The following is a 27,685-nucleotide window of genomic DNA, read 5'->3' on the forward strand; positions in this document are numbered from 1 at the left end:
GTGATCGGTGAAACCCTTGAGATGTTATACACCTTTATGTGATGAGCCACACCCTCTGCACTATTCATTGCCTTATAGAAGCTCAGTTTTAGTAAGTTTTCCAACTTTTGCCAAGAGGGAACTTTAGATATTGGTCCCTAGATTATGTTCACAGAGTTTTATGCAGATCACTCAAACTTCCTAGGAAGCGATCGATTTTAAGTGTTTTTCAAAAAATTCAAAATGGCGGAAAATCTATGTAACCGTAAGTTATGGGTTCTTGAGGCAAATTTGTTCCTCATGAGGAGAGGCATCTCTGTGCAAAGTTTCATGTCTCTACGACATACGGGGCATGAGATATGCCCATTCAAAGTTTGTAATTTCAATCAGTTGCTATAGCGCCCCCTTTGGCCAATTGATGTCATATTGCTTCATTCACTTCCTCCCATGACCCTCTACCACTGTGCCAAATTTCACATGGATTGACCAAGTCAGTGAGGAGAAAAACGTGGAACAGAGACACCCACACACAGACAGAGTTTTCGTCATTATATAGTAAGATATACTAAGATCCCTGAGACTACTGAACCCAGAAGTTAAGATGAATCAGAAGCTTATGACAGATTTACAAAAAACAGAAAATTCTTATCTCAAACAGCATTGCTAATGATGTTATTGATCCATTTTCCTTTTTTTTTTAATAATAAAAATGACTAAATGGATTACTTTGTAATTGTAATACTTTGTAATTGTTCTGAAAAGTAACCATTAACTCCAGCTAATTCTAGAGGAATAAGTTTAAAGTAGCTTAAAACTAAAATATTCAGGTAAAGTAGAAGTGCCTCAAAACTGTACAATATCTGTTATAAGTGACCTCTGTGATTGGTCAGAACTTGCTATAGCTTATGGGTGGTGTAGTATATGACAAAGAACTCATCTGAAATCAGATGGTTTTACATGAACATTTAACAATCAAAACAAGTATCAAAATGTGACTGTGCACAGTTTCTTAATTTGACTCAATGATAGACATCAGCTTAAAAAACTATCAGTAAGTACAAGTGGACTTGCAGCCTCAGTGCACCCCCTTATCTGGTCAAATCGCATCCTGTTTCCCAAGCTCCTGTGATTGAGGTAGTTGTTGCCTGTACCCGACACACTGTCACCAAGTTAATGTTGTGCTTCATAAAGTGAAAAAAAAAAAAAAAGTTTTATGAGTTTGAAAATTGGATCATTTGTAAAACTTCTTGCTGGGTTCTTTGGCGTGGTCCAGTAGAAGCTGGCAGGGTGTGAATCGGCTTCCATACACATCCTCCAAACGCCTCAGGTGGCACACAAGACGCTCTGCACCAAACGTGTCTACAAACCTGAAGGGACCTAAAGCAAAAAAGTAAAAAAAAGCAAAAGTGGAATCAGCACCAACAATAAAGAGAAAGCTTTGTATTTCAGGGCTGTAATTTTACAACGACGTTACATAGGGCTACTATTTCAATGACTACGTCACCTAGTGTTAACCCCATGTGGGGCAAACCTGCAGAACATTATATTTATTCCAGCCAGAAAGAATTAAGAATCAGATTAAACGTTTACACAGTTATTATACAGTAATAGTTTCCTATTAAACTGATTATCAAAAGGTTTACACCACCCCTCTCTGCCTGATTGAAAATTCCCTCTGATCTGATATGGACCGCACCTGTCTCCTGCCACTGAGGTGGTTACATGAGGCTTTTTTATTCTGAGTGGGCAATTATTCTGATTATCGGTGGAATATTAGGTCTACATAAACGCACCTATTGATTGCCTGCACAAGTCGCACGTGGAGGAAGAAAGAGAATACACTGTGTATTTCATTTGTCCATCTAGACTCACTGTGATCTACTTGTTGCATTACATTTTGGTAGTTCTTTGTATTGCTCTGTTGATTGAACAGACTAAATAAAGGCACAGTGTTGACAGAAACCATCAAGACTTGATTTTTGTTAAAGTAACCCTTATCAATACAACAAATGTTCCAAACCTTTGAGCTGTATTTTATGGCTCTCGTTCAGTATGTGTAAGTATGAGACCTACCACCGCGGCAGGCAGGGAAGCCGCCACCAAACACAGCTCCAATGTCTCCCTCTATTGGGTTTCTCAGTATTCCCTCCTGAAGACACAGAACTTGCTCATTTACCAAGCGAAACACCAACCGGTTCTGGCCGTCAGCATCTGAATTACTGCAACAAACACACATGATCATTTTTTAGAGACGAAGATCAGAGGGATGAGCCGATCAGACCAGAGGATGTTGTCTTACATTCCTGGAGGAGCTGCCACTTTGTATTTCTGAAGGATTTCTTCAGCTTCAGGATTCACTCTCTTGTCTTTCTTTTTCTTGTCATGGATATAGAAGCCTTTTCCTGATTTACAACCTGCAATTGATAATGAACACATATTAGACTCACTGGGCTTTGAGTGATACAAGAAGGTTGTGTGAGCATACAGTTAATAACAAAACACTGTCACAGTAGGTTAAAACTAGTTTGTTTTTGGAGTCACTGCCTAAATATTGTTTCTCATTACTGGCAAAATAATCTCAGATGGACAAAAATGGACATTCTAAATGAAATTGCAAATATTTGTACTTTAACTGTGGGGAAATGAACAGAGGAGGACGATAATGATATAAGATATTGATTCAGCTTATAGATTAGTAACCAAAAATATGTGCTGCCTGGACATGATAAGTAGGTAGGTAACATCATTAGAAATCACTCTGTAAATTTCCAGTGTTATGCGGATGATACTCAGTTGTATTTATCTATGAAGCCAGAAGAAAGTAATCAATTAACTAAACTTCATAATTGCCTTAAAGACATAAAAACCTGGATGAGCCACCAGTTTCCTGATGTTAAATTCAGACAAAACTGAAGTTATTGTTCTTGGCCCCAAACAACTCAGAGACTCTTTATCTGAAGACATAGTTTCTCTAGATGGCATTGCTCTGGCCTCTAGCACTACCGTAAGAAACCTCGGAGTAATATTTGATCAAGATTTGTCTTTTAATTCTCATTTAAAACAAACCTCACGAACTGCATTTTTTCATCTGCGTAATATTGCGAAAATTAGGCCTATCCTGACCCGAAAAGATGCAGAAAAAATTGGTCCACGCTTTTGTTACCTCTAGGCTGGATTACTGTAACTCTCTATTATCAGGTAGCTCTAATAAGTCCTTAAAAACTCTCCAGCTAATTCAGAATGCAGCAGCACGTGTACTAACAGGAACTAAGAAACAAGATCATATTTCTCCTGTTTTAGCTTCTCTGCACTGGCTCCCTGTAAAATCCAGAACTGAATTTAAAATCCTACTGTTAACTTACAAAGCTTTAAATGGTCAGGCTCCATCAAATCTTAGAGAGCTCATAGAGCCCTATTACTGCACCAGAACACTGCGCTCTGAGAACGCAGGGTTACTCGTGGTCCCTAAAGTCTCCAAAAGTAGATCAGGAGCTAGAGCCTTCAGCTATCAGGCTCCTCTCCTGTGGAATCATCTTCCTGTTACGGTCCGGGAGGCAGACACCGTCTCCACATTTAAGACTAGACTTAAGACTTTCCTCTTTGATAAAGCTTATAGTTAGGGCTGGCTCAGGCTTGCCCTGTACCAGCCCCTAGTTAGGCTGACTTAGGCCTAGTCTGCTAGGGGACCTCCTTTAATACACCGGGCACCTTCTCTCCTTCTCTCTCTCTCTCTCTCGTGTCCTGTTACTGCATCTTGCTAACTCAGCCATACTGCATGTCAGTAACTCGGCTTCTTCTCCGGAGCCTTTGTGCTCCACTGTCTCTCAGATTAACTCATACCGCAGCGGTGCCTGGACAGTGTGGCGTGTGTGGTTGTGCAGCTGCTGTGGTCCTGCCAGATGCCTCCTGCTGCTGCTGCCATCATTAGTCATTAGTCATACTTCTACTGTTATTATACACATATGATTATTGTTACATATGTATACTGTCAGATATTAATATAGACTTTCAACATATTTTACCACAATAGCCAGAATTATAATTTTAATATTATTACTTTCATTAATGTTGTTGTAAGCTACTGTCATTACCTGCATCTCTCTCTCTCTCTCTCTATCTCTCTCTCTCTCTCTGTCCCATTGTGACATACGGATTACTGTTAATTTATCATGTTGATCTGTTCTGTACGACATCTATTGCACGTCTGTCCGTCCTGGAAGAGGGATCCCTCCTCAGTTGCTCTTCCTGAGGTTTCTACCGTTTTTTCCCCCCGTTAAAGGTTTTTTTGGGGAGTTTTTCCTTATCCTCAGTGAGGGTCCAAAGGACAGAGGGATGTCGTATGCTGTAAAGCCCTGTGAGGCAAATTGTGATTTGTGATATTGGGCTTTATAAATAAAATTGATTGAACTGATTGATTGATTGTTGTTGTTAGCATTACATCTATGCTCTTGGGTCTGAATGCAGTTATTTCAGCAGTACACCTACACGCTGAGCTGAATCTTTAAATCACACATCAGTAGTATGAATTAATAGACAAAAAAATAATGATTATGTTGACGATTATTTTCATTAAAGTTTTACCTTTGTAGCCTCTCTCCACAAGGGCCTTTAAAATCATCACGGCAGGAGCTCCTCCTTCAGAGCCACAAGCATTGTCTATGGACTGTGCCGGCACATACATCAACATCAGTGTAATGTATTATAATGGTAAATGTATTCATAAAATAAAGCTCATAGAGATAATACACAGTCCCCCAATCCCAAATGGATCCCTTACAGACTCGTTGACTCAAGCCCTAAGCCCTTACAGACCAAGGACTAATTCCATTTCTTCCCCTTAGCCCTTGTCTTGGCCCTTCCCACTGGCTTTGCGCATTGCGGGAAGTGGTGTCCCAATTCTCCATCAGGTTAAGAGCTAACATGACAGAGAATTGGGACACCACCAAGCTTAGGGCTTGAGTCAACGAGTCTGTAAGGGATCCATTTGGGATTGGGAGAGTGTCCCTTCCACCCCAACAGTCTTATCACCAAGTCCATATGATCATGTGAATTCAACTACACGGGCCACAACTTGAAGCATTCACGTACAACATTACCTTTACAACTGCTGTTACGAGATCAACTCCAATTTCGTCTGCCAGCAATGCCACGCCCACAGGAAAACCAAAGCTAGTTGAAAAGGAGTCCAATTTCTCTATGCCCACACCTTCCTGTGAAACAAATCATAGGTCATTTTGAGGCTGTAAGCTGTCAGTTGCACATATGAGCATTATCTAAAAATCAAACCCACAGGTGGTGTGTATGAGCTGGGAAGACCAAAACCTGTAACCTCTCTTCTGTGAATGACTTCTGGTTATGTATTTGCCCGAGAGAGGATTCAGTTAGAGGATGTTGCATAATGTTATGATGTTTAAAGACCCTGCATTTAGGCCCTGTCTACAAAGATTTCTCAACTTTATGCTTCACTTCTCTGTATTCAGTGTCAGTGAAAAAGACATTTGGATGGAGTCAAATGCCTGGGTTCCAGTGTTTTTAGCATGTAACAAAAGCCTTCATTTTCAACAACGCTGTATGTATCTTTGCACATGAAGTAGGTGATGAACTGTGTCATTTTCTTAGCTCTCTCAGAGTTGGATGGTAGCTTTGTGAAGCTGAGTGTGTCCAGTGTTGGTTAATTTTTCGGCGGAACGGGTTTGGATGGTGGTGTGTGAGATGAGCCCTCGTGTTCGCAGTGCTCCCGGAGTATTTTATTCTCATATGAATCAAGACGTTTGATTTAAACGCTAACGGTGCATTTCTGATTTCTTTCTCTGGTGCCTCCATCTTTAGCCCTTTGTAAGTAGGAATTGTGCAAATTTGCAGGAAAGCCCAATCAGTCTTCTTTCAGCATTGTCAGTATAAAAATAAAAACAGGGAGTGCAGCGAAATGTCGCCAACCAACTTATATTCATACAGAATGTGCCTTTTTCGGGGCAATGGGGGGCGTGAGCAAGTAACAAAACGTGTCGCTCAGCGTGTGATGTAAACCATGACATGGGAGGGAAGCCGCGGCTGGTCAGTCCTTCGGTGATTCTCTCGTAAGTCAGCCCGTCCTTCACCATTACTGTCATCTGACGATTAATGCTCTCTTCGTTTGCGAGGACAAGGAGGGCGCACAATTCTTTGTCTCCTCAGTTGCTCATCTTTACAGTGTCTGTCAGGTTTGCATTTCCCTCGCTACTAACTGCTCATTCCTGCTATCAGTTGTTTTCTGTTAGTCCACCGCCAGTGGCTCGCACGTGCGGCGTCAACAACAGCTCCTCCCACAAGTCATCAACAGCCCCTCCCGTGGCAGAAGGGCGCCTCGTTCTTTTTAAACCAAAAATGTTCCGCCAATATGACAACCCCTATGAGGCGGAAAATTGGACACCTTGGATCAGCTCACCAATCCGGCTCTGTGTGTCTAAACACTCGCAGCTTGCTGGCAAAACGGCCCACCATTCACAGAAAATCTGGCAGTGTAAAAGGGGCTTTTGTTTTGAAGAACTTCCTGCCAAGTGCTGCTGGCAGAGATCTCTGCTGACCTCACCAGGAGAAAAAACATCACCACCATCTAGTGGACTAAAACAGCAATTGACTAATTTATTATTCTAGTACCAAATTTGTAATAAAATGTGTGTTTGAAAAAATTAATGAGGTATATAATAAAAGATCAACAGGTGGTAATAAAAGATCAACAGGTGGTGTACTATGGTGTATCGATTCCCCCCCATGGTTCAACCGCTGTTTCTGGCGGACATACAACGGTGAGGTGCCGCAAATATCATTGGGATGGCTTCACCCAAGAAAGCGTTCCGAAAAGAAGAAAGTAGTGACCTTAAACTCAGTTTGTGTGTTTACAAGAGGCCCAAAGTAGAGGAAAATATCGATTTACAAGAAGATTTACGGCCTTATAATCACCCCATCGCTGTGGTTAACCATCTGCACACAGAGTGACCGTTTGGCACATCCATCCTTGGCTAATGTATCTTCAGACTAACTTAAATATATTCTGAAGTTTTATTTCTAAGAATATAAAAGTAACTGTTATTTTCAAGGAGATGTGATGTCCAACTTTTCCCATATAAGAGGAAAAAATATCATCAGTGCTGCATTATATCTGTGGTCTCTGCGAAGAGTTCTTTGCTTACCATCAAAAGTAACACAGCCTCAGCCGTCATGAAGTAGAATGAGCGATTGACGTAAAAGCCTGGGCTATCCTGTGGTTCAGGGGGTTGGCGAGCAGAAAAAGAAAGAGACGAGACACAGACAAACACACCAAAAGATTAATGTGGTAGAAAGTAATGTTAAAAAATGTTGCTTTAAGTATGCTTTCAGAGTTGCTCTCACCTTAACAATGATGGGAATCTTGCCCTGTTTAAGGCCTAAACTGACAGCAGAGGCCAGGGTGTCTTTCGATGTCTTATCTGAGGCAATGATCTCCATTAACGGCATCTTTTCCAGCGGAGAGAAATAGTGCATGCCGATCACCTGCACATGCACACGCACATACACAGGTCAATCAGCGAGGTTTGCTTCAAAAACATCTTTTATACTTTACATTGTGGCTGACTTTGGTGTTTTAAAGGCTTGGTTTGGATTCACCAAAGTCACACAGTCACACAATAACACAAACAAACAAACAAACTGATTGAGGCAGCATTAGACCAGCAGCTCCCATTTTCAGTAAGGTTAAATGACTATTTTGTCAATGTGGTCTGGATTTGAAGAGAACATAAGTTCAGCTCCCTGTCGGGGAAGGCTGTCTGTTTGGGAAATATGGAGCACATGACTGGCATGGAGCATACGATTGGACCCCTATGACTTCAATTCATCAAGAATTTTCTACATTTTTGCATTTTTTATTTACCAGAGGCATACGAGAAATACAAAATTTTCTTTGTGAATTCAACGTAACATGAAGTGAGTAACTGATATACAAATGATCATTTAGGGGACGAAGTATTCCTTTAAAAGTCACAATGCATTTTCACTAAAATAAAAGCTAAGAGAAATCTACATTTCACTCTTCGCTCAATATGTAAGATGTTGACTGATAGGGTACAGTACAACATTTTCAGTACCTTTACACTTTAGTGAAAAAAATGGTTGGGGTAAACTTGTCTGACCTTTTCAGGGCATTTGCTGTTAGCAGCGATGTCCTTGATGAGCAGAGTCGAGGTGTTGGAGGCCAGAATGCAGTGAGGAGGGGTAACCTGTGGGAAAAGAGAGGAAAAGATAAATACCATAAATTTGATTACCAGGAAATGAACGCCTGGTAGTTTCGAAAGGTTGAGGAAAGTACTTCATCATTTGGGCCTGAAGGTTTCTGTTCAAACCTCCGTGAAGGTGACTTTTAGAGGGTGAATCTTTAGTTCTGCCGCCAAAATGTGTCCCTGACCTGCCTCCGAAGAATACAGAAAATGAGTATGTGTTTGCTGTTCCACTTCTAAGTGTCAACAGCAATTCTTGATAACTAATTGTGATAAAAGTGACAATCAATACACTGCAGATCCATCCATTCATTTTCGTAACCGCTTATGTTCTTGAAGGTCACGGAAGGGCTGGGCCCAACCCCAGCTGACATTGGGTGAGAGGCAGGGTACACCCTGGACAGGTCGCCAGACTATCACAGGGCTGACACATAGAGACAAACAACCATTCCTGTTCACACCTACGGACCAAATTTAGAGTCACCAATTGACCTATCCCCAACCTGCATGTCTTTGGACTGTGGGTGGAAGCCGGAGTACCCTGCAGATCATACTTTTTAAATATAGACTAAGACCATTTTACTGGACAAAAGCACTGGATATACAGTGGGGTTGCAACTGCATGAGACTTTAACACCACAAAAATGAATAAGTCCTCAAGTCATCCCAAGTGCCATCAGTATCCTTAACTCAACAAAGTGACTAATGAGTCTTAAACCAGTTACAGACAATGAGCTGATCTAATGTGTTGAAGTGTTTTGTAATGAGGCTCAGCTTACAGTAAGCTCAATCAGGAAGACTTTCTTTATGCTATATCCATTCACAATTCTCTCTCTGTCCCACTCCCACCACTCAGCTGACTGTGGGTGTTCCCTCTATCGGTTAGCCAGTCAAATTTTGCTATGATCTCCTTCATCCATTCATGCTGCTGCTGCTGCCAAACTTTAAACCTGTTCTCCTCTTTGCTCCTGTCAGCTGCCATTTTAGGCAGAATCATCGCGCCCTCCTCCACCCCATTTACCTCCAGTCACCTTATCAAGAGCCCAGAACAAGTTCATCAAAATCCCACTCCTCTTCACATCCAGATCCTCAGCTCCCTCTTCATCTTATCTCATCATCACCACTGGTGTCTAGACTCAGTAGGGGGGATTCCTAATCTACCACATCTTTACCACCCTCCTGGAATAGATGACATCACGATGGGGTCTAATCACCAAAAACTTTTCACATTTCTCATACTTATGTGAACATGTTAATAAATATTCTTTTCTCTCAGCAAGAATCTCTCCTTATTTAAATGACTTTATGTGCTTGTCTTAATGACTATTTGTCTACTTTTTACAATGATGTCTTTTGTGTCTGGTGTGCTGAAGACAATGGGCCTCATTCACAAACAGTGCATACGCACAAATCTGTGCTTAAACTGTGCTTACGATCGTTTGACGCACAAATCCGGGATTCATCAATATTTTCTTACCCGAATTTGTTCTTACTCTGCGAACAAATTTAGAACTGCCGTACGCACAAATGAGGAAGGCCGAACTGACTTAGTAAATGCAAACATACCTTTTAAGTACATGCAGAGTCTATAAAACCACATTCATGAAAAAGAGATTTAATTAACATTGTTTAAAATAATTAATTTACTAATATATTGGCCAAATGGATTAAATTACCATGAAATTGACACACGTTCACCCTCATCATTGTGACAATTAAAATATTAACAATAACATGAACAGAAAAACTATCACTCCATCAGCGTGCAGATGATCTGTAATGCCGACTGCCATATCCTTAAGGTTGTGGCCCGCTGGCCAGGAGGCACCCACCACTCATTTATTTTGCAAAACAGTACAGTGGGAATGTGTTTGGAGGCAGGGGCTGTGAGAAGTGGATGGCTTGTTGGTGAGCATCTTTTGTTCTAGTCTTTTATTTCAATTGTTTTAAGTTAGTATTTTCAGTAAGTCTCTATTCCGTTAATGTTAAAATGTTATATTGTTTGGGTGACCGGGCATATGGCCTTAAAACATGGCTGATGACACCATACGCAAACCCTGAAACCCCTCAAGAGGTGCGCTATAATAACATACATGCCCACACACGCGCCGTCGAGCGCACTTTTGGCGTGCTTAAGGGCCGTTGGATGTGTTCGGATCAGATACGGCCGGTGGCAAACTACTTTATACCCCTGAGAAGGTGTGCAAGATCATCCTGGCATGCTGTGTCCTCCACAATCTTACAATGACCCATGGCATTCCTGTAAGACCCGGCGCCATCGCTTCTAACAAACTGTGAAATTTACTACTTCTCTCCTCGCGTAACCGCTTCCTTCATTCATGAATCAACTCTAGGCAAGCGGTTTCCTTATATGGAGAAATGGGGGCGTGGTAGTATGCTGATTGCAGATCGCGGACACGCGCCTGTCAATTTAGAATGGTTCTGATTTACTAACGTGCACGGTGGTGAGAACAAAATTGGCCGGTACGCACGTGTCATGAATCCGACGGTGATTTTGCGCAAGTACTGGAAGTTAAAATGGAAGTTAATGTAAAAAGTGTGACAGGCAGTGGAGGAGGACTGGAGATTTGTTTTTGAAACCACAGACAAGCAAATGTACACAGTATAACTGTGAATTTTTACACCACGCTACACCATGAAACCAGTATACTGCTACAACCCTGATATACAGAATTTTATCATCAGAGAGCTAATATCTGACATCTTTTAAAAAATGCAGAACAATTCAAGAATTTCTGTCCATCCAAACTTTCAAACTGAAAATCTTTTAAAGGTAAAATCCAGGGGGCTGTATTCACAAAGCTTGCTAGTGCTAAGAGTTGCTCCTTGTGGCAAAGAAAATTCTTAGAACTAGACAATACCCATTGGTAGTTCTGTCACCTTCTACCTATGCCAGTCCTCAATGCCTATGTGCAGTTTCACATATTGACCACGTCAGTGAGTAGAAAAATGTGGGACAGACAGAATTACACACTGACAGTTTCCGTGATTATGTACAGCATACCATGACTTAGTCATACCAAAAATTAGAAAAAAACCCAAAACATTGGGCCACAGGGGGAGCCACAGCGATCGGTCACATTTTAGCCATTTTTAAGCATTTTTCTGTTGTTATAGCGCCACCCAGTTGCCAATTAGAGTTACATTTCTCCAGTCACCTTGAGGCATCCTGTTCTACATATCTACCAAGTTTAGTAAAAATCGATATGGCGGTTAGGCCTAGATAAGAAATTAGCTCTCTAGCGCCCCCATTCTGTTTGATGGGGTCAATAATGGAGGGGTCCCCTCAGATTATGTGTGGTCATATGCCTACAAAGTACAAGTACTCATACAGGGGCATGAGATATGCCCATTCAAAGTTTGCAATTTCAATCAGTTGCTATAGCGCCCCCCTTAACGTTAAGACTAGGTCCAGTTATTCAGAGAGCATCTTAGCCATTAAAAGAGCTCCTATAAGGTGAAACACTGTTAGGAGCAGGGAGGAGGACTTTTAAGAGGCTTAAGAGTTTCTTAAGCAGAAGAGAAAATGGTGGAAACACAAAGAGGTCGGAGAAATATTCTCCTAACGCTGGATGGCAGTGAGTAAATGAAATGCTACAGATTAGATCATGCAGGGATAATATGTGTGGTCGATCTCATTAGGGGTACGCACACATTTCCCACCTAACACTAAGCGCCAAAAGTAAAATGATCACAATGCTAAGATATTTGAGAAACTAGAGAAATGCAACAGTGCAGCAGTGATGACTTCAGTGTGTCTCAACCTTCCATCAGCAGAGTGATCACACTGACAATGACAACACTTTCATTGTCAGCAGTTCATTTCATTTCCACTGGGTGTCCACACCTTGCAAGCTCACAAAAGGGTGTGTCTGTGACAACCAATCACATCTGTTAAAAGAAAGCATCATACTTAGCAACGGGGGTCAACCACACCCCCTCAGTAAGGTAAAAGTTTCTGTCTCTTCCTTGCTCAGCGTTGCTCTGAGAGGTTTCCTAAATCACTCCTAAGCTAGGACTACTAAAAAATGTTAGTCTGAGTAAGGAGCTCTCTGAGGGGATTGTCAGAATGTTTGTGACTATGGCCCCAGAGCATGAGATTGTACTCACTGCTTCCAGCTCCTTCAGGACTTTTTGTTTTAAGTTGATGTCCTCAAACACGGCCTCTATCACCATGTCAGCAGTCTGGAAACCAGTGTAGTCAAGCTTAACTGAGAGACTGGACATCTTGGCGTCACGCTCAAATGACGTCATGGCTCTTTTCTTCACCTTTGAATTGAGACTGAACACAAACACAGGACACGTTTGAGAATGACACTTAAAAGCTGATCCGGGAGCCATGTGCTTTAAGCAATTTTGAGGAATAATAAAATTTACATGTGCATCTTACCATCTGTAGATATAGTCATATCCCCTGCTGATGTTCTTCTCTGTGGTGTCCTTTAGGATGGTGGTCAGGCCTTTATCTATTGACAGCTGGGCTATATCAGCACCCATTATCCCTGCACCAAGGATCGCCAGCCTCCTGACACACAAAACACATTATTCAGTCTTATTGCTGACACTAAGGCAATACAACAAATGTTTGGGGTAATATTCCCCCTCTCTCTTACTTTACTTCCTTCTCTGGCGTCTCAAATTGCATCCTCTTGCAGGCCACCTGACCATGGTAAAGGCCAATCAGAGCTTTAGACTCTGAGGTCGCTGCCAGCTTCCCAAAGCTCTGTGTAAGGGTCAAAAATAGACGAGAATATAGCTGATGCAAATAGCCTAGGGCTGAACGAATTATCACAATTTTATTATTTTTCCATATCGTAATAAGATACGAGTCAGGGCCATAATTCATCATCATCAATCATAGTTTACATTTCATGATGTTTTTCAGACTTCTCAGATTTTATAATTGGTGTTTATGGAAGAAAGCTAGAGTGGTGACATCATCGCTAGAGTGTGGAGGAGCTGGAAGGTCTTAAAATATTCTGAAGAAATCAATTTATACACCAAAACATAGGAAAATTTATGTTGGTCGTAGAAATGTGACAGTGGAATCACACTCTCTTACACATGAGCTTCCAAGCAAAAGGAGGGCCATTTTTTGTCATTCACTCCTATGTAAACTGAGCAGAGAAATTTCTTGAAAAGAGCTGGGGGCACCAGTTTTGTAACCTGCAACCATGATCACATTTTTGACACCACCAACTTAAAAAAGACATCTATGCATTTGGGAGAATCTCTTCTCTTTGGTGGTATCCATATTTTGACAGTTGGACTCACAATTTTGGCGGGAAAAGGAGGTGTTTGAGAAGTTTGACCTCCATTAAGTCAGCTGCCTGGTCTAACCCTTTACTACTTTTACTACTATTGCTACTTTTGGGATAATGGATGTTAAATACATATTCTAATGTTTTGTAGATACATACAACATTAAACACACTTAGTGCTCAATACCTGTAGAAGATGTAGTATGTAGAACATGTAGTTTGCTGTACTTGTAGTAGGCAGTACATATCAATTACAGTGCAGCAGACACCCGTCAAAATTTCTTGCAAACTTTTCTAGTTATGGACTCATAATTGAAACCTCTCAGCTAAATTGTTAAATGTGATGAATATCCTAGTCACTGTTTTGGGGTACAAACATTACTGCAAAACTTCACAACTAAGGGGAAGGAAAAAAAAAAGGTTAATGGACATTTTTTAGAAACTCACCTGAGCTTCAGTCAGATAACCTGCCTCTCTGCCCTGCTCCACTCCAGTCTTCACACACTAACACATTCAAACATAAAACAGAGAGTGACACACATATGACAGAGTTCATAAAGACATTACAAAATGAAATGCAAGAGAGAGCCCCCCTCCCACGCTTGCCTGATATCAGACAGAATTGTCCATCTGTTACAAATAGGAGTACGTATTGTTGGGATTCACAGGACCACAGATGATTTGTCATTTGGTAAAATCTAAACTGGACATTTAAAGGCTTTTCTTCTCTGCATGCTCTTTGTTCTCCAAACAAAGACAGCTATTTGACACCCATCTCCAGGATGTCTCACCTCAGTGAGACACAAGTCTCACAACTTGATTGGACAGGACTTTTACAGTGACATGTGACTTTCCGGCTGGGCCTGGACCAGCCCAGATGCTCAGACCCTTGCTCCTTGCCCTGAACCATCAAAGGTTTGGGCAATTGCTCACAGACTCTCTTTTTACTGGACTATGACGTGCCCACGCTCAAGGCTGAGGCAAACCTGAACCAGAGAAGTTAGACTTGCAAGCACAAGGTTTGCAACTAGCTTTCTAGCAACAAAAAGAACCAAGTGAGTTAGCACCCAGCGTCTAACTCTGTAAAGACCTTGAGTGACCAGCTTCCTCAGAGAATCTCTGCACTAATCCAGACTGTTTGCAACACACGTCACATTGACATAGACTCATTAACAAATAGGCTTTCAACAGAGCTACACCCAAACAGGCATCTCAAAGTTCCTGCTTCTTTTCCTTTGTCTTTGTCCTGACCACACGGTCAGACAAACACCTCCCCCAACCTGAAGCCAGTTTTGATTCGGCCATCTTGTAGTTCTCTGTTGTAAGCCATTTTGTTTTGTAGGCCAAACGGCTCTTTGATCACCACACCCGCCTTTGTCTTTCTCTCTCTCTCTCGCACACACACACACACACACACCAGGGTTGTATAAAGTTAGTTAGAATTTATGTGTTTGGTTTTGCTTTGCTAGATTGTGAATAAATATAATTCTTTGGAATCATACCTGCTGTCTGTTTAATGTTGCACAAGAGTGAATGAATAGTCAGCCTCTGCTGCTTCAAGAACTCCAAAATCCTTCAGGCTTTACTGTTAATTTTATTATTATATTTTGTCATTAATTCAATTATTAATCAAAACTCCAAATTAATAGTTTAGTGTTTTTATGAGACTGATATCTGATTTAATGTTAAGTCACATTATTTTACATAATTATTAATTATTATTAATAATTATTAATTACTTTTCCAATAGCCAATTGACTCAAACATAATTGGTGCCTCCATGAGACGCCCCTAATTTATGTTCACAACATAATTGGTGCCTTCGTGTGAGACCCAGGAATGTTGACCACAACATATTTGGTGCCTCCGTGTGAAGCCCGAATTTAAATCCCTACATATTTGGTGCCCCTTGGTGAGGCCTAATATGTTGATCACTACAATATTATGAAGACAAGAAAAATCATCTGATCCTCCATGTCTATGCTTCCCATTCATTGTCTATATAAACAGCCATACAATGTATTCTGATAGCCCTGTGACATGTTTTGAGAGATGGGTGTCCGCTCCTTATTTGTATAAAGCTGATTCTCTGACGACAGATTCAGCAACTTCGTGGCTTATTTCCTCCTTCAGATGTTTTCAAAGACACATTTCAGTGAGCCATTTTATTCTCAAGAGGCACAACATCCCTCAGAAGCTGCTGGTGTCCTTCTATCGCTGCTCGATCGAGAACATCCTGACGTACTGCCTCTGTGTTTGGTTTGCCAGCTGCACAGTGGCACAGAAGAACGCGCTGCAGGGGGTCATTAAGGTGGCTCAAAAGATCATCAGCTGGCCTCTGACACCACTGAAGGAGCTACACAACTCCCATTGCCTCAGGAAGGCCCTCGCCATATCACAGGACTCATCACATCCCGGACACAATCTGTTTGAACTGGTTCCATCAGGCAGACGTCACAGGGTCATCAAAACACGTACAAATAGAGTTAAAAACAGTTTTTACTCCACAGCCATTGTTACATTAAATACTGCTGGACATTGAGTTACTTATAAAACACATGCACTTCCGTATAACCGGTCATGCACTTTATATGCACTTTATGATACCGTCTCTATGTGTTCTTATATTGTTTTTATGTGTTCCTTCTCTTCTCTTTTTTTTACTATTTTTTATACTATTTATTAGCTCTTTTTGCACTGTCAAGGACTGCACTGGAATTTCGTTGTACCTGTTACAGTGACAATAAAGATATTCTGATTCTGATTCTGATTCACAAGCAGGTTCATCCTCTAACCCATTCTGTTTATTGTTGGTTATTTCCTTAAAAACGACTTTATTCTCATAATATTATAACTTTAATCTCATTAAACTATGACTTTATTCTCATAATATTATGACTTTTATCTCATTAAATTACGACTTTATTCTCATAATATTATGACTTTATTCTTGTAATATTATGACTTTTTCTCAGTTACAACTATATTCTCGTAATATTATTTTTTCTTGTAATTGTAATTTGTTCTCGAAATCTCTGAAGAAAAAACTTCAATGTGGCCCTAATACTAATAATAATGATAATTATAAATATGTTTTTTTTCCTTAGCTTTTTTCTTTTTCCCTAGTTTAAAAAAAAAAAATTCTAAACCTTTTTTTTTTTTTTTTTTTTCAATTTGTGGGACAAGTTTTTGAAAGAAATCACACCAGTTTGCTCAGGGTTCAAAGGTTTAAACACTCGCGAAAGGCTTCTGAAAGCAGCACAAGAAAATTGGTGTCGCTTTCAAAGAATTAAAAAAAAAAAAAAAAAAGTTTGTGTTCAAGGTACTGCAGTACTTGATTTTCTCCCCTCAAAATTCATGCACATTGTGCGAACCCTGATATAAACAGCATCATGTGGAAGTAGGTTTATCTTCTGCTACTTTCAATTCATGGGTTCCTTACCTCAATGATTTTTCCAGGAGCAGGGTAGAGACCTCTAGTCTCTTTCTGTACCTTCTTATCGATAGTCTTAAAGATCTTCTTCCTCACCAAACCCAGGTCCATCACTGTGTCCTGCATCTCTGCTCAGGCACACAATACCAATTTACAGATGAAGACCATTTACAAATGAAAGGTGTATTTACAGCCTGACTGTTATATAGACATATAGTATCAGTGAATGTGCTAGTTGATGAGTAAGAGAGCAGGGGTTTTTTCAACGTCTGACAGTGTGGGCCCATGATCCATCTTTACAACATACAGTTTTTGAAATCCTGCATTTGTTCAGCTCAGCTCAGTCTGAGAGTCTTTACTGCTTTACTGTAATTTCCGTCCGCACCATTGCTATACAAGAAAGTTCCCAAAAAACAAAGACTGGACAGATGTTGACTGCCAAAAACATCTAAAAATAAGGGTAAAATATCTGCGTCTTTCAAACACTCTACACAACCTGAATCTGTGGACCGTGGCATGGCTGCTAGCGACTCTTAGCAATGTTAAATTTCTAGTTATTGACTTTTCTGCATCAAGACAAAATCTTTCATGAGAGAATTGCGATGCATCCTACACTTAACCCCCCCCACTGTGTCTCAGTCTGTCTGTGTTATTAAAGATTGCATACAAATTCATGCTCTCCAGTTTTCCCTTTAGTGCTCGTGTCTCCTTCATATCTGTTCTCTGACTATCAAATATGTTTTAAAAGACGTTTTGGGACAACACCTCCATAGATATAATTAGCTGACTGGATGTCACATAAAAATATCTGCACAGCTAAGTAAGAAATGAGATCTGGTGAGATTAGAGCAACTAGTATGAACCATGCTTCACTCACTCTGCATGAGACTCTTCTCCTTTGTGAGGGGAACTTTCTTCTTGGCGATTCCCTTGGCTACGTCCACTGCAACTTCCTCGAGGTATCGAATAGCCCTCTCCTCTGTAGGCTCAATACCAGGACCTGGAGTAAACAGAGTTCAGTCCACTCCACCCTCACCTCCAGGAGCACATCATAGAAGCAATGAAGAAATGCCACATGCAGAACATACCCACGGGGTCCACAAGCTGGTGCACTAGACCCATCTTCTTGGCTTTGTCTGCCCTGATGTTCCTGCCTGTCAGCATCATGTCCAACGCTTCAGGGAGACCCACCTACACACACACACACACACACACACACACGCAGCAAGCAGATTGCTGATATTGTGAGCTAATATCCCCCCAAGTGAGGCCCTTGACCTTATTATACTCCTGTGTAACTCAGTAGCCACTAGCACAAGACTGTGGCTGTGCTTTCAAGACATTAACTGAATATCTGATTAATATGAGTGTGTGTGTGTGTGTGTGTGTGTGTGTGTGTGTGTGTGTGTGTATACAATTTTAGGCAGTCTCTGAGTGCCGCCGGCTCCAGGCAGCAGTCCCAGTTTGACCTCAGGTGTCCCCAGGACCGTTCTTTTGCTTTTTGTTGCGATTCGGTAATGGCAGGCTATTGCAACCTACAGAGAGGACACAAAATTGGGACTTAGTGGACAAATATTAAATTGAAAAAAAATACCACAATCAAGTGCCGCTCCTAGCTACAGTAGACTGCTCAAGGGATGATATTTTTCTGTAGGCCAACGTGGGAGTTAGCGTCAGTTTCCTTGTCAAAAAGCCAATGGGATTTTTCTTTTGGAATTAAGATTAATCCAGAAAATAATATCTGTGGCAAACAAACGTTTATGATACTTACAGGCTCTGTTCAGCAAGATAATTTCCACAAATTTACAACCCTTTTGGGTTTTTTGAAGCATAAATGCAATTGCCAGAAATTAAAAGCTAACATTGAGCTACAGTATAAACAAACTACACTGTGGTCGCATTACATGACATTCCTACCACAACAAGGCTGTAAAGCCGTGTTCAGCCTGATGACGTTCTGTAGTCTCATTTAGCCACTTGTTAGCAACCACCTTTTGAAGGCAGGTATTTATAGTGATAAATTTTATGTCATAAAACACAAAGTGAAAGTCTCCTAAACTTGTGTTAACCACAAGCCTTATTTCAGGCATCTGATCAAAAACCCATTAAAAAAAACATTGACTTTCAGATGAGGTAACTGGGAGCGCTACAGTGCTAACCCCTTTCCAGTTTTAGGGCTCATTCCTGGGGCATTCTATAGGAAGAGATGTACTGCTGTGTATCAGCAGAGGTTTTTACAACTTTTACCAAAGTAAAAGATCTGAGTACTTCTTCCACCTCTGCATTTGCTTAAAATTACTTAAAGTTTGGGTACATTCACACCAGGATAGTCTGGGGGACTCGGTTTGATTGGGCGGGGAATGCCGAAAAATTTCACACCTTCATTTGGTTCAGTTCACTTTCACACTGCACTTTTAAAAGCAAACCAAACCAACTGGACAACATCACACATACAACAGCTGTGCGTCTGGGGGTGATATTGCCCAAAACGAACACTGACCAGGAAGGAAAAAAGCATGAGGAAGAAGAAAACCCAGCTCATCGATTGGCCGGGACTGAAAACGGAAATCCATCCCCTTCAGCCGGCTTGGTCTCCACGAAAACAATGGAGTCACACCAAATTTATGCAGTCTGCACCTCCTCACCACTCCACGTCTGCCCACAAGACATTTTCCAACTTTTTCTTTTTAACCTCTGCTTCTCCCGGTTTGTGCCGTTGGCTTTTTTTCTACCCAAAATACACTGCACTCTACATCACTTCCCCTCTATGGTTCACTTCCTCTCTTTGGTTCGCTGGGTAGTCCATTTGCATTTCCCACTGTAAATGAATCGCACCAGGGTTCACTTGCAAATGAACTGAGACCCTCAGTTTTCAAACAGACCAGGGTTTGCTCATTTGGTCCGCACCGGAGTTCGAATGAGTGTTCACACCACTCTAAACGAACCGAACCATCCATGGAAGCGGACCAGGGTTGGTTTAAAGCGGACCAAATAGCGCCAGTGTGAATGCTGATACACACTGATGTACGTTGAAGTGTACGATTTTCTGCTAAGTCTGGTTATAACTAGTTATTTGATGCTATAAAAAAAAGGTTTGATGTCATGACTTATGGCTATATGTGAAAATCGGTGTGCTCTTGATCAACAGCGCTGCTAGCGATTGGTTGGACATGTGTTTGGGCGGAAACTCGACACCACGGAGATCACTTCTGTACAGTCTCTGGCTCCAAATGACATCACCAGTGCAAGATGGCAGCAGATATACAGGATATTTTGGCTTATTTTTTGTACACTGGGGTTAAGTGGAGACACGTCGTCCATCTTTCTATACAATCTATGTGTCTATCTTACACACACACACACACACACACACACACACACACAAACACACATTGTTGTCGCACCTCCAGGCCTCCACCCAGGCAGGAGCCATTGATGGCAGCAACAAAAGGAATGGGAGACTTCTCAATCATCTCAAGTATCTTTTGACCTTCCTGAGAGATACGGGTGACCTCCTCACTGCTCTTACAGGATCGGATCATACTAAGAGTAAAGAAAGAGTATTTGATTACTCAGTTACACACACTTAATTTGACCAGTTCTATTGTCGACTTATGTATGAATTGAGTCGTGTGACTTTCTTTACAAGCCCCAGTTTGCTCACAGTTCAGGAAGTCTGAAGTGTGAAAATGCACCATAGTAAATTTCTTCTGGTTCAAACCTCATACAAATGTAGGAGTGACCACACACACATGTGCTGGAAATAAACCTACTTGATATCAGCACCAGCGATGAAGCAGCCAGGCTTGCTGGAGATGAAGATGACACTTTTCACAGCACTGTTCGACCAGATTTCCCCCATCACCTGCATCAGCTCGCCACTGAGCTGCGACGACAGAGTGTTCACCTGCATATACACACACACACACACACACACTCTGATTAATCGTGTCACATCTGTCAGTGGGAGAATGAGACAGAGACAGGTAGTCAAGACTGTCACAAACATAATCTCTCTCTCTGACATGTATGTACGTACTGTTTCTTACTCTCCTCCATAAACACACACCCACACAGATACACAAACACACCTTGGCTTTTGGATCATTGAGTCGTATAACTGCCACATCATCCTTGAGCTCGTAGCTGACGTGTGTTCGAGCTTGATGGAGAGAACAGTGAAAAAGATGAGAGACCGTCAGACAGAGGGCTACCAGTATTGTATTATGCTAATTTCTGCTAGTTTAACACTATCCCTGGAGAATATTTGCATAAATAGCACAAAGACACTTGAACAGTGTCCTTGCTCAAGGGCACTTTGGCATATTGGGAAATGCTGGAAACTGGCCTTTTAACAGTTGAACTACAACTAAATAAAAGTGAATATTTTTAAAACCTAAATCTGTCTGTGGACAGAAATGTAATGGTGAAAAACAGGTACTGAAGTGTCTGACTGCTATTGGTTGGTCTTCAAAGTCAGGTGGCGCACTCTTTGACAGATGGCATCAATCATACTGGAATTTCTAACTTTGATACCTTCAAAATGATAACTTGAAAATATTGATTTTTGATAACATTTTCGATACCACGGGGAAATGTTGACATTGAAAGCATAAAATATAAAAATAACAAGGATATAACATGACAACAATGACTTTTCATTTCTTGGTTTGGAGCAGAGAGAGAGTAAGAAAGCAAAGCTAGCACCAGTGTATCGATACTTTGGAAAATGAGCACTGAAACCGAGAATTGATATGTATTGATAAACCAATATTTTTAACAACTTCAATCAATTTACAGTTTCAAGAAACCTTGACACTAGACAGAGGCTTTAGTCCAAATTCTAACATTTTAGAGTTAATTTTAAAGTTTTTTTCCCCCTAATAGCACTATGCTATGCATTATGAGGAATTTTTTTTCCAAACTATTCCACTGACCAACAGGTGGTGGTAACGTGCCAATATATGCAGCAATGTGCCAACACAGGCATTGAAGAAACCGGAACCTAATAAACACAGATAAGTTCAGTTGCAGTACAAAGTGGGAAAGAGTGCAAAAAAAACACTATAAACAATAAACATTATGTGCAAAAACCAAATGTGCACAATGCCAGAAAAGGAAACAGTTAACACTAAAGCCCAGTTTCCACCAGCCACTTTCAGTATGGTACCTTTGGAACCAAAAGTAACCCTTCAGACATGGTACCTAGACCCTAGCGTTTCCACCACAAACAGTACCTTTAAATGCGGGCGGGGTTGTTGTCACTCACTGCTCCGTCCAGCACTCACTGTATTTCCTCATTAGCGGTGACAGAGAAAGAAGTCTACACCCCGTTTATCGTCCACAGAACGAGGCGACATGCCAACATTTGTTGTCAAAGTGAAAATGTCACAGTGAAGTTTAAAGTGTGTTGATGGATTCATGTCGTCAACTCGTGCACTGAGTAACATTAGTTAACGTAAGTTAACGTTCCACCTTAAAAGTCGCCAGCAGTCATCCCAGTGAATTAAGTTATTTTTTCTCTGACTCCAGCTGCTGTGAGAGGCAGCAAAACATCCTTTCATTTTATAGTTACAGTTTACTAATAAAACTCTCCACAGTATGAACAGTGGTTACATGAGCCTCAAAACCAGCCACAACTCAGCCCTGAGCAGAGTGACCGTCCTCTATTGACCAATCAACAGACTGCAGTGTTCACAGCTCCACCTTTTTTTTTAAGATATTTTTTGGGCCATTTTGCCTTTAATGGACAGGACAGGTGAGGGTGGGGGGGGGGGGGATGGCATGCAGCAAAGGGCCACAGGCTGGATTCGAACTAAGCCACCAACGCCCCCACAGCTCCACCTTTTAGTACCAAATCTGTGTGCTAGCTACCCCAACAGAGGGGGGACCAAAAATGGGGACGGTACAGAACAGTTTCATTGGTACCATCCACAACTTTTCACAGTGGAAACGGAAAAAAAACATACCGAACTGAGGGGTACCGTACCCTACTGCTCTGTGGAAACGGAGCTTTACAGGGCCCTGCTTCAGAAAGCAGGTTTAACAAACTATAAGTCTAACCCTGAACTCTGAGTTGACTATCCCTGAGATAAAAAAAAATGAGTTTTTGATTCCAGAGCTGCTGATCAGAGCCAGTAAAATCAACTTTGAGTATGTTGACTCTGAGTTAAGCTTGTGGTGAATAAAAAAAGCCATAATCAATAGAGCACTGATATTGTGATTCACCATGACAACAGGTAAAAAAAAAAAAAAAAAAAAAAAGACAGAGCCGTCATTTCAAATCCAGTGAATGTAGGGACATTAATGTGTGGATATGCGGACTATCTTTTAGAGAAGAGGCTGAGTCAGAGCAGGGAAATGTGTCAATAAGTTTACACAAATAAGTTTTAATAAGTGCTGTCCAGTAATTCATCATTAGACCATACCCTTCATTACATTTTAAATGTATTTGTTCAGCTTTAATCTGACAGGTTCAAAACAAAGGGGGGCAGCAACTGAAGACAAAAAATAACATTGAAGATTTAAATAATATACTGTATAAATCAAAGACATAGAGACATGATTGTAAGCTCACAATGTGATCCAGTAAATAAGTGGCTGGTGCCTTAGGATAAAATACGGTACATTCTAAATGTTGCACATCCCTTTGAATCTTGGCCATCTTCAGCTACTTCAACAAATGTAGTAAATCTAAATACTGTCACTGAAATGCTGTGAAAACCAGTTCAGACCGAGCGGGAACCTCCAGTGCTGGAAAATGGAGCCAACATGAAAGTGACAAAAACTGCAGTTTCTTGAATGGCTACGTGAGGCTGGTTTCAGAAGCCAGTCAATCCCCATAGACCCCCATGTTAAAATGCCCAACTTAACAGAAAAAATAAACATGTTTACAGCCCCACACATAAAAAGGTTTGTGTCTCTAGAGCTAATTTCAACATTCATGACAACTGTACAAGAGGTGAATTTTTATATAACTCACCCATTTACATTTTATTAAGGCTTAAAGTCATGCATGTTTTCTAGCGGGGCCGCTTGAGTGACAGACTGTCTGTGAGGCATCACCACAGTCAGATCCACCCCTTGCTCCTCCACAGCTTCACCCTCTTGCTCAAAAATAGCCACAGTAATGTCGGCTGATATGCTGAACTCAAGGCTTCAACACGGGAGTCCACAAGCCCTGAAGTCACGGTACCTACGTCCATTATTTTATACAGCCTATGGTTCAGACTATATGCAGCCCATTTATAAAACTCACTTTCAAATTAAATTCAGCAGTTGTATCACAATTATGCTCATTCAGAAATATTAACATAGAATCTTCAATACTGCAGGAATTATGTAACATCAATGTGTCCGATTTCATCATGAGTGATAGAGATTATTCACATCTGTCTTTGATTTGTCACGTCTTCAAAAAGGACATGAGGAGGTTTTATTCTGAGCTGAGGTTGACTTGATGCTGTGTAATATTTGAATGTGAGGGCAGAAACCGCTGTTCAACAAGTGACTGACAGGCCCTAAGGCCTTCTTAAGAAGTATTCAGGAGAATGACAAAGATGCAAGGTCACAGTTACCTTGACCTTTGACCAATAAATTCTAACCTGGCATCAATATGCATTTTTTGATCGGATTGCAATCGGATAGCACTTGACCACATACATTTATACCTGGTATTAATATGCGTCTCTGGTGTCCACATCCAGATCCGTTTGCCATCCGATCACGCTTCGTTACCCTGACGTCATATCCTCCTCATCTTCTTCTGTAAACATTACCAGCCGCAATAACAACAACAACAAGATGTTAGCCACTCCTGAAGTCGCGTTATTGTATGGGCACTTTTGTCGGACCAAATGGAGAGCAGACACTTCGTCTCAATGTGACTCCATCCTCGGCTATCATCCGTGTTTTCTTTTTCTTGGCAGTCACTACCCGGTGAGGGTTGTTGTTGTTGTTGTTGTTGTTGTTGTCGTCTTCCTTCTTCCCATGCACTTTGCTTACGCATTTTCACCTATGGAGTTGCTGCATGTGGATTGGAGACGCATTTGCATTTACACTTGTGTTTGATGTGGTCACAATGCGTCCCTGACCACCTTAAGAAGTGGTTTGGCAGATCGGATGACAATCCGTCCTCAATGCATTTCAAGTGCATTTACACCTGTACTTTCATGTGGTCAAGAGCAATTCCATTGCAGTCCGATCACAAAAAAACGCATGTCAATGCAAGATGTAAAGGGGGTTAGTTAGTTGAGGCGCTTTCATGAGAATGAGACAAACGATATATTACGAGATGATGCAGTCGACAGCAGATTTGGGCATATTCGTCTTGTGCAGGAGACCCCTAGGGAAACCAAAATAGGACTTTTTAAATAACAGTAACACAAGAGACATCTTTCTTTTGCTTGTGACAAGACAAGAATGGAGGCAGAAAAAGGTCATCCTGTGAATTTATTACATGTTAAGAGACAAAAGCAAACTCTTCCTTTCAACAAAACAATCAAAGCTCCAATGTTCCTGTATATCTCCTGTTGTCTTAACTGTTGTGTTTCAGCCATTTTGAGATTCTTTGACGACTAGATATTACATCTGAAGGTCACCCATAATTCGTAGGGCCATAGTTATATAACATCCATGCTGACCAGTAACAGCTTGTGTCTTTCTTACCCTCCCAAACTCCAATCAGTCATTATTGCATTTACCTTGGAAACCAAGCATTACCAGCTCTAGCCAAGTTAGCCATTGTTCACAATAGCAGTTGAGAACAACACATTACACTGTATTTCGACCATAGAAATACTGTAGCAACGTGCCCACTGATAGACAATGGTACAGTATATTAGTACAGCTTTCACTACCGTTGATATGTGGAGCAGCCACCTTGGATTTTAGGGTTGCATTGGTGAGATTCCTCTGACCTTCCTAGACGGAAATCTGGCCTTAGGGTGTGCTTCAGTTGAAATTTCCAACTTCCCAGAGCAAACAGAACACACCTACATACCCCAGGTCATAGATTTTTACCAGAAGTAACGTCTGTTGTAATGAACACTATATACTGGGTCCAGGATCAATTGGCAAGTGTGATCAAGTGACTCTACACATAATTTACTAACTCAAAAAAGGGTTAGTTACTCATTATTGCTGCTTAGTGGCCGGTGTTGAATAGTACTCCAGTATCAATGGGCAGTTCATCAGAACAGCTACACACTGTCAGCAGACTTTACCTTGATTTATTGTGTTAATCAAAACTCTGATGGTGGATTCATTTGTTAGCATTGTGGTAACATTAATACAAAACTAGAATTTACGCCTCACAGTTATATGCCTCAGTTTACATCCATGTCTGTGAAAACATGGATGCTTCACACACGTCTTCCCAAAACAGCAAAGAAGATCTATACAATCAACATGGTTTCAAGGTGGACACCCAAAATTAGTATCACCAAGTCAGTATCTGACCAAATGTCTCCCGTTCTGTTCCTGAGTTATGGCCAGAAAAGTGTTGACCTTTGACCCTTTAGATATATAATGTCATCACTACATCATAATGTCCTGTTAGAAATTAGTATATGAATTCTTGAGTAATGGCCAAAACATCTTTTGTGTCCTTGACCTTTGGCCTATGTCTACCAAAGTCTAATCAGTTCATCCTTGAGTCCAAGTGGACGTTTGTGCCAAATTTGAAAAACAAATCCTGAAGGCATTCTTAACCTGTTGTGTTCACATAAATGGGATGGATAACCTAACAAACATAATGCCTGCGGCCACAGCGATCGCCAGCTTAAAAATGTAAAGAACAATAATGGCCGCTATAGCTATACATAGGGTCCTTTGAGTAAACACTGCATGTCAACATAACTTTTGATTGTTCAGAGGGAAACTTCCCATCCACCGCTGATAGTAATATCTGAGCAAACATTTGACTACGGATGTTACAGAAGGGAAAACAGTCCCTGCAGGCTGTACAGAACAGTATGATTCCCATCATCGCCAAACAAACATAATAACGTCTAAAATGGCCTGATACTGGTAAGTAGGTCTGACACCATCAGTGAGTGCATATTAAATAGACCAATTCCATCATGCTCCTTTTTACCTGCCAATGTTGAAGACACTGATAAGCTTCGGCTGGTGTGACCTGAGAAACAAACAGAGACAGGAGACATTTAAATTAGATTTAAATTACAGTAAGTACCTCCTATGGTCATATTTAAAGATATTGAACACTGTGCAAAATACTTGTCAACCAGCAGCTTCAGTACAAAAGAATCTGTATCAGACCATCTTAAAACTATATTGGTGGAACTCTGCTGCTGAGGCACTGACAAAACTTCAGATTGTAAATGATTTGTAAGGCAGGGGATGACTTAACCTGCTTCTTCAATAGCTTCTACTTTAGTGGAAAATTATGAGAAACTGCACGTGTAATGAAAGTGAGTAGTGGACTGGCATGGCGATGAATTTGTACATCATTTTCGTAGGATATCACAGGCTGTTCATCATTATTAATAGGTTATTACGCAGTGGTTTGACTGGTCCGGCCCACTTAAAAAAAAAAAAAATTGGGCTGTATGTGGGCCCTGAACTAACATTAGTTTGACACCTCTGCTTTAAATAGTTTAATTTGACCAATCAATAGCCCAAATCATAAAGATATTCAATTTAGAATAATATAAAACAGAGAAAAACAAGTAAATACTCACACTGGACAAGCTGGATCTAAGAAAATGGCATTTTTGCTTGACTGAAACAATACATTG

The 27,685-nt window shown here is 40.9% G+C and overlaps 1 protein-coding gene across 1 annotated transcript; it reads right to left on the bottom strand.

Moving 5' to 3' along the window:
- Positions 1-945: 945 nt before the first annotated feature.
- Positions 946-20,811, bottom strand: hadhaa (hydroxyacyl-CoA dehydrogenase trifunctional multienzyme complex subunit alpha a). Its single transcript, XM_033649236.2, has 18 exons — positions 20,699-20,811; positions 20,330-20,468; positions 18,341-18,460; positions 18,014-18,116; positions 17,803-17,925; positions 16,935-17,053; positions 13,940-13,996; positions 12,845-12,954; positions 12,622-12,756; positions 12,342-12,513; positions 8,127-8,213; positions 7,348-7,488; positions 7,149-7,217; positions 5,076-5,189; positions 4,561-4,642; positions 2,279-2,393; positions 2,053-2,198; positions 946-1,356 (listed from the first exon to the last, which is right to left on the bottom strand). The coding sequence occupies exons 1-18, from the start codon at positions 20,794-20,796 to the stop codon at positions 1,211-1,213; spliced, it is 2,076 nt and encodes a 691-aa protein (XP_033505127.2). The 5' UTR covers positions 20,797-20,811; the 3' UTR covers positions 946-1,210.
- Between the last annotated feature and the right edge of the window lie 6,874 nt (positions 20,812-27,685).

The sequence above is a fragment of the Epinephelus lanceolatus genome, chromosome 13 (assembly GCF_041903045.1).
Source record: "Epinephelus lanceolatus isolate andai-2023 chromosome 13, ASM4190304v1, whole genome shotgun sequence".
Lineage (NCBI taxonomy): Eukaryota > Metazoa > Chordata > Actinopteri > Perciformes > Serranidae > Epinephelus > Epinephelus lanceolatus.

Excerpts from the sequence above, each read along its gene's own strand:
- hadhaa (XM_033649236.2), bottom strand. The coding sequence starts at position 20,796 with ATGCAGGTGATGGGGGAAATCTGGTCGAACAGTGCTGTGAAAAGTGTC. Across the intron at positions 18,461-20,329 it reads GCCTGGGTGGAGGCCTGGAG|GTTGCAATAGCCTGCCATTA; the intron begins GTGCGACAACAA and ends TCCTCTCTGTAG. Across the intron at positions 12,514-12,621 it reads TATGACTATATCTACAGATG|TCTCAATTCAAAGGTGAAGA; the intron begins GTAAGATGCACA and ends GTTTGTGTTCAG.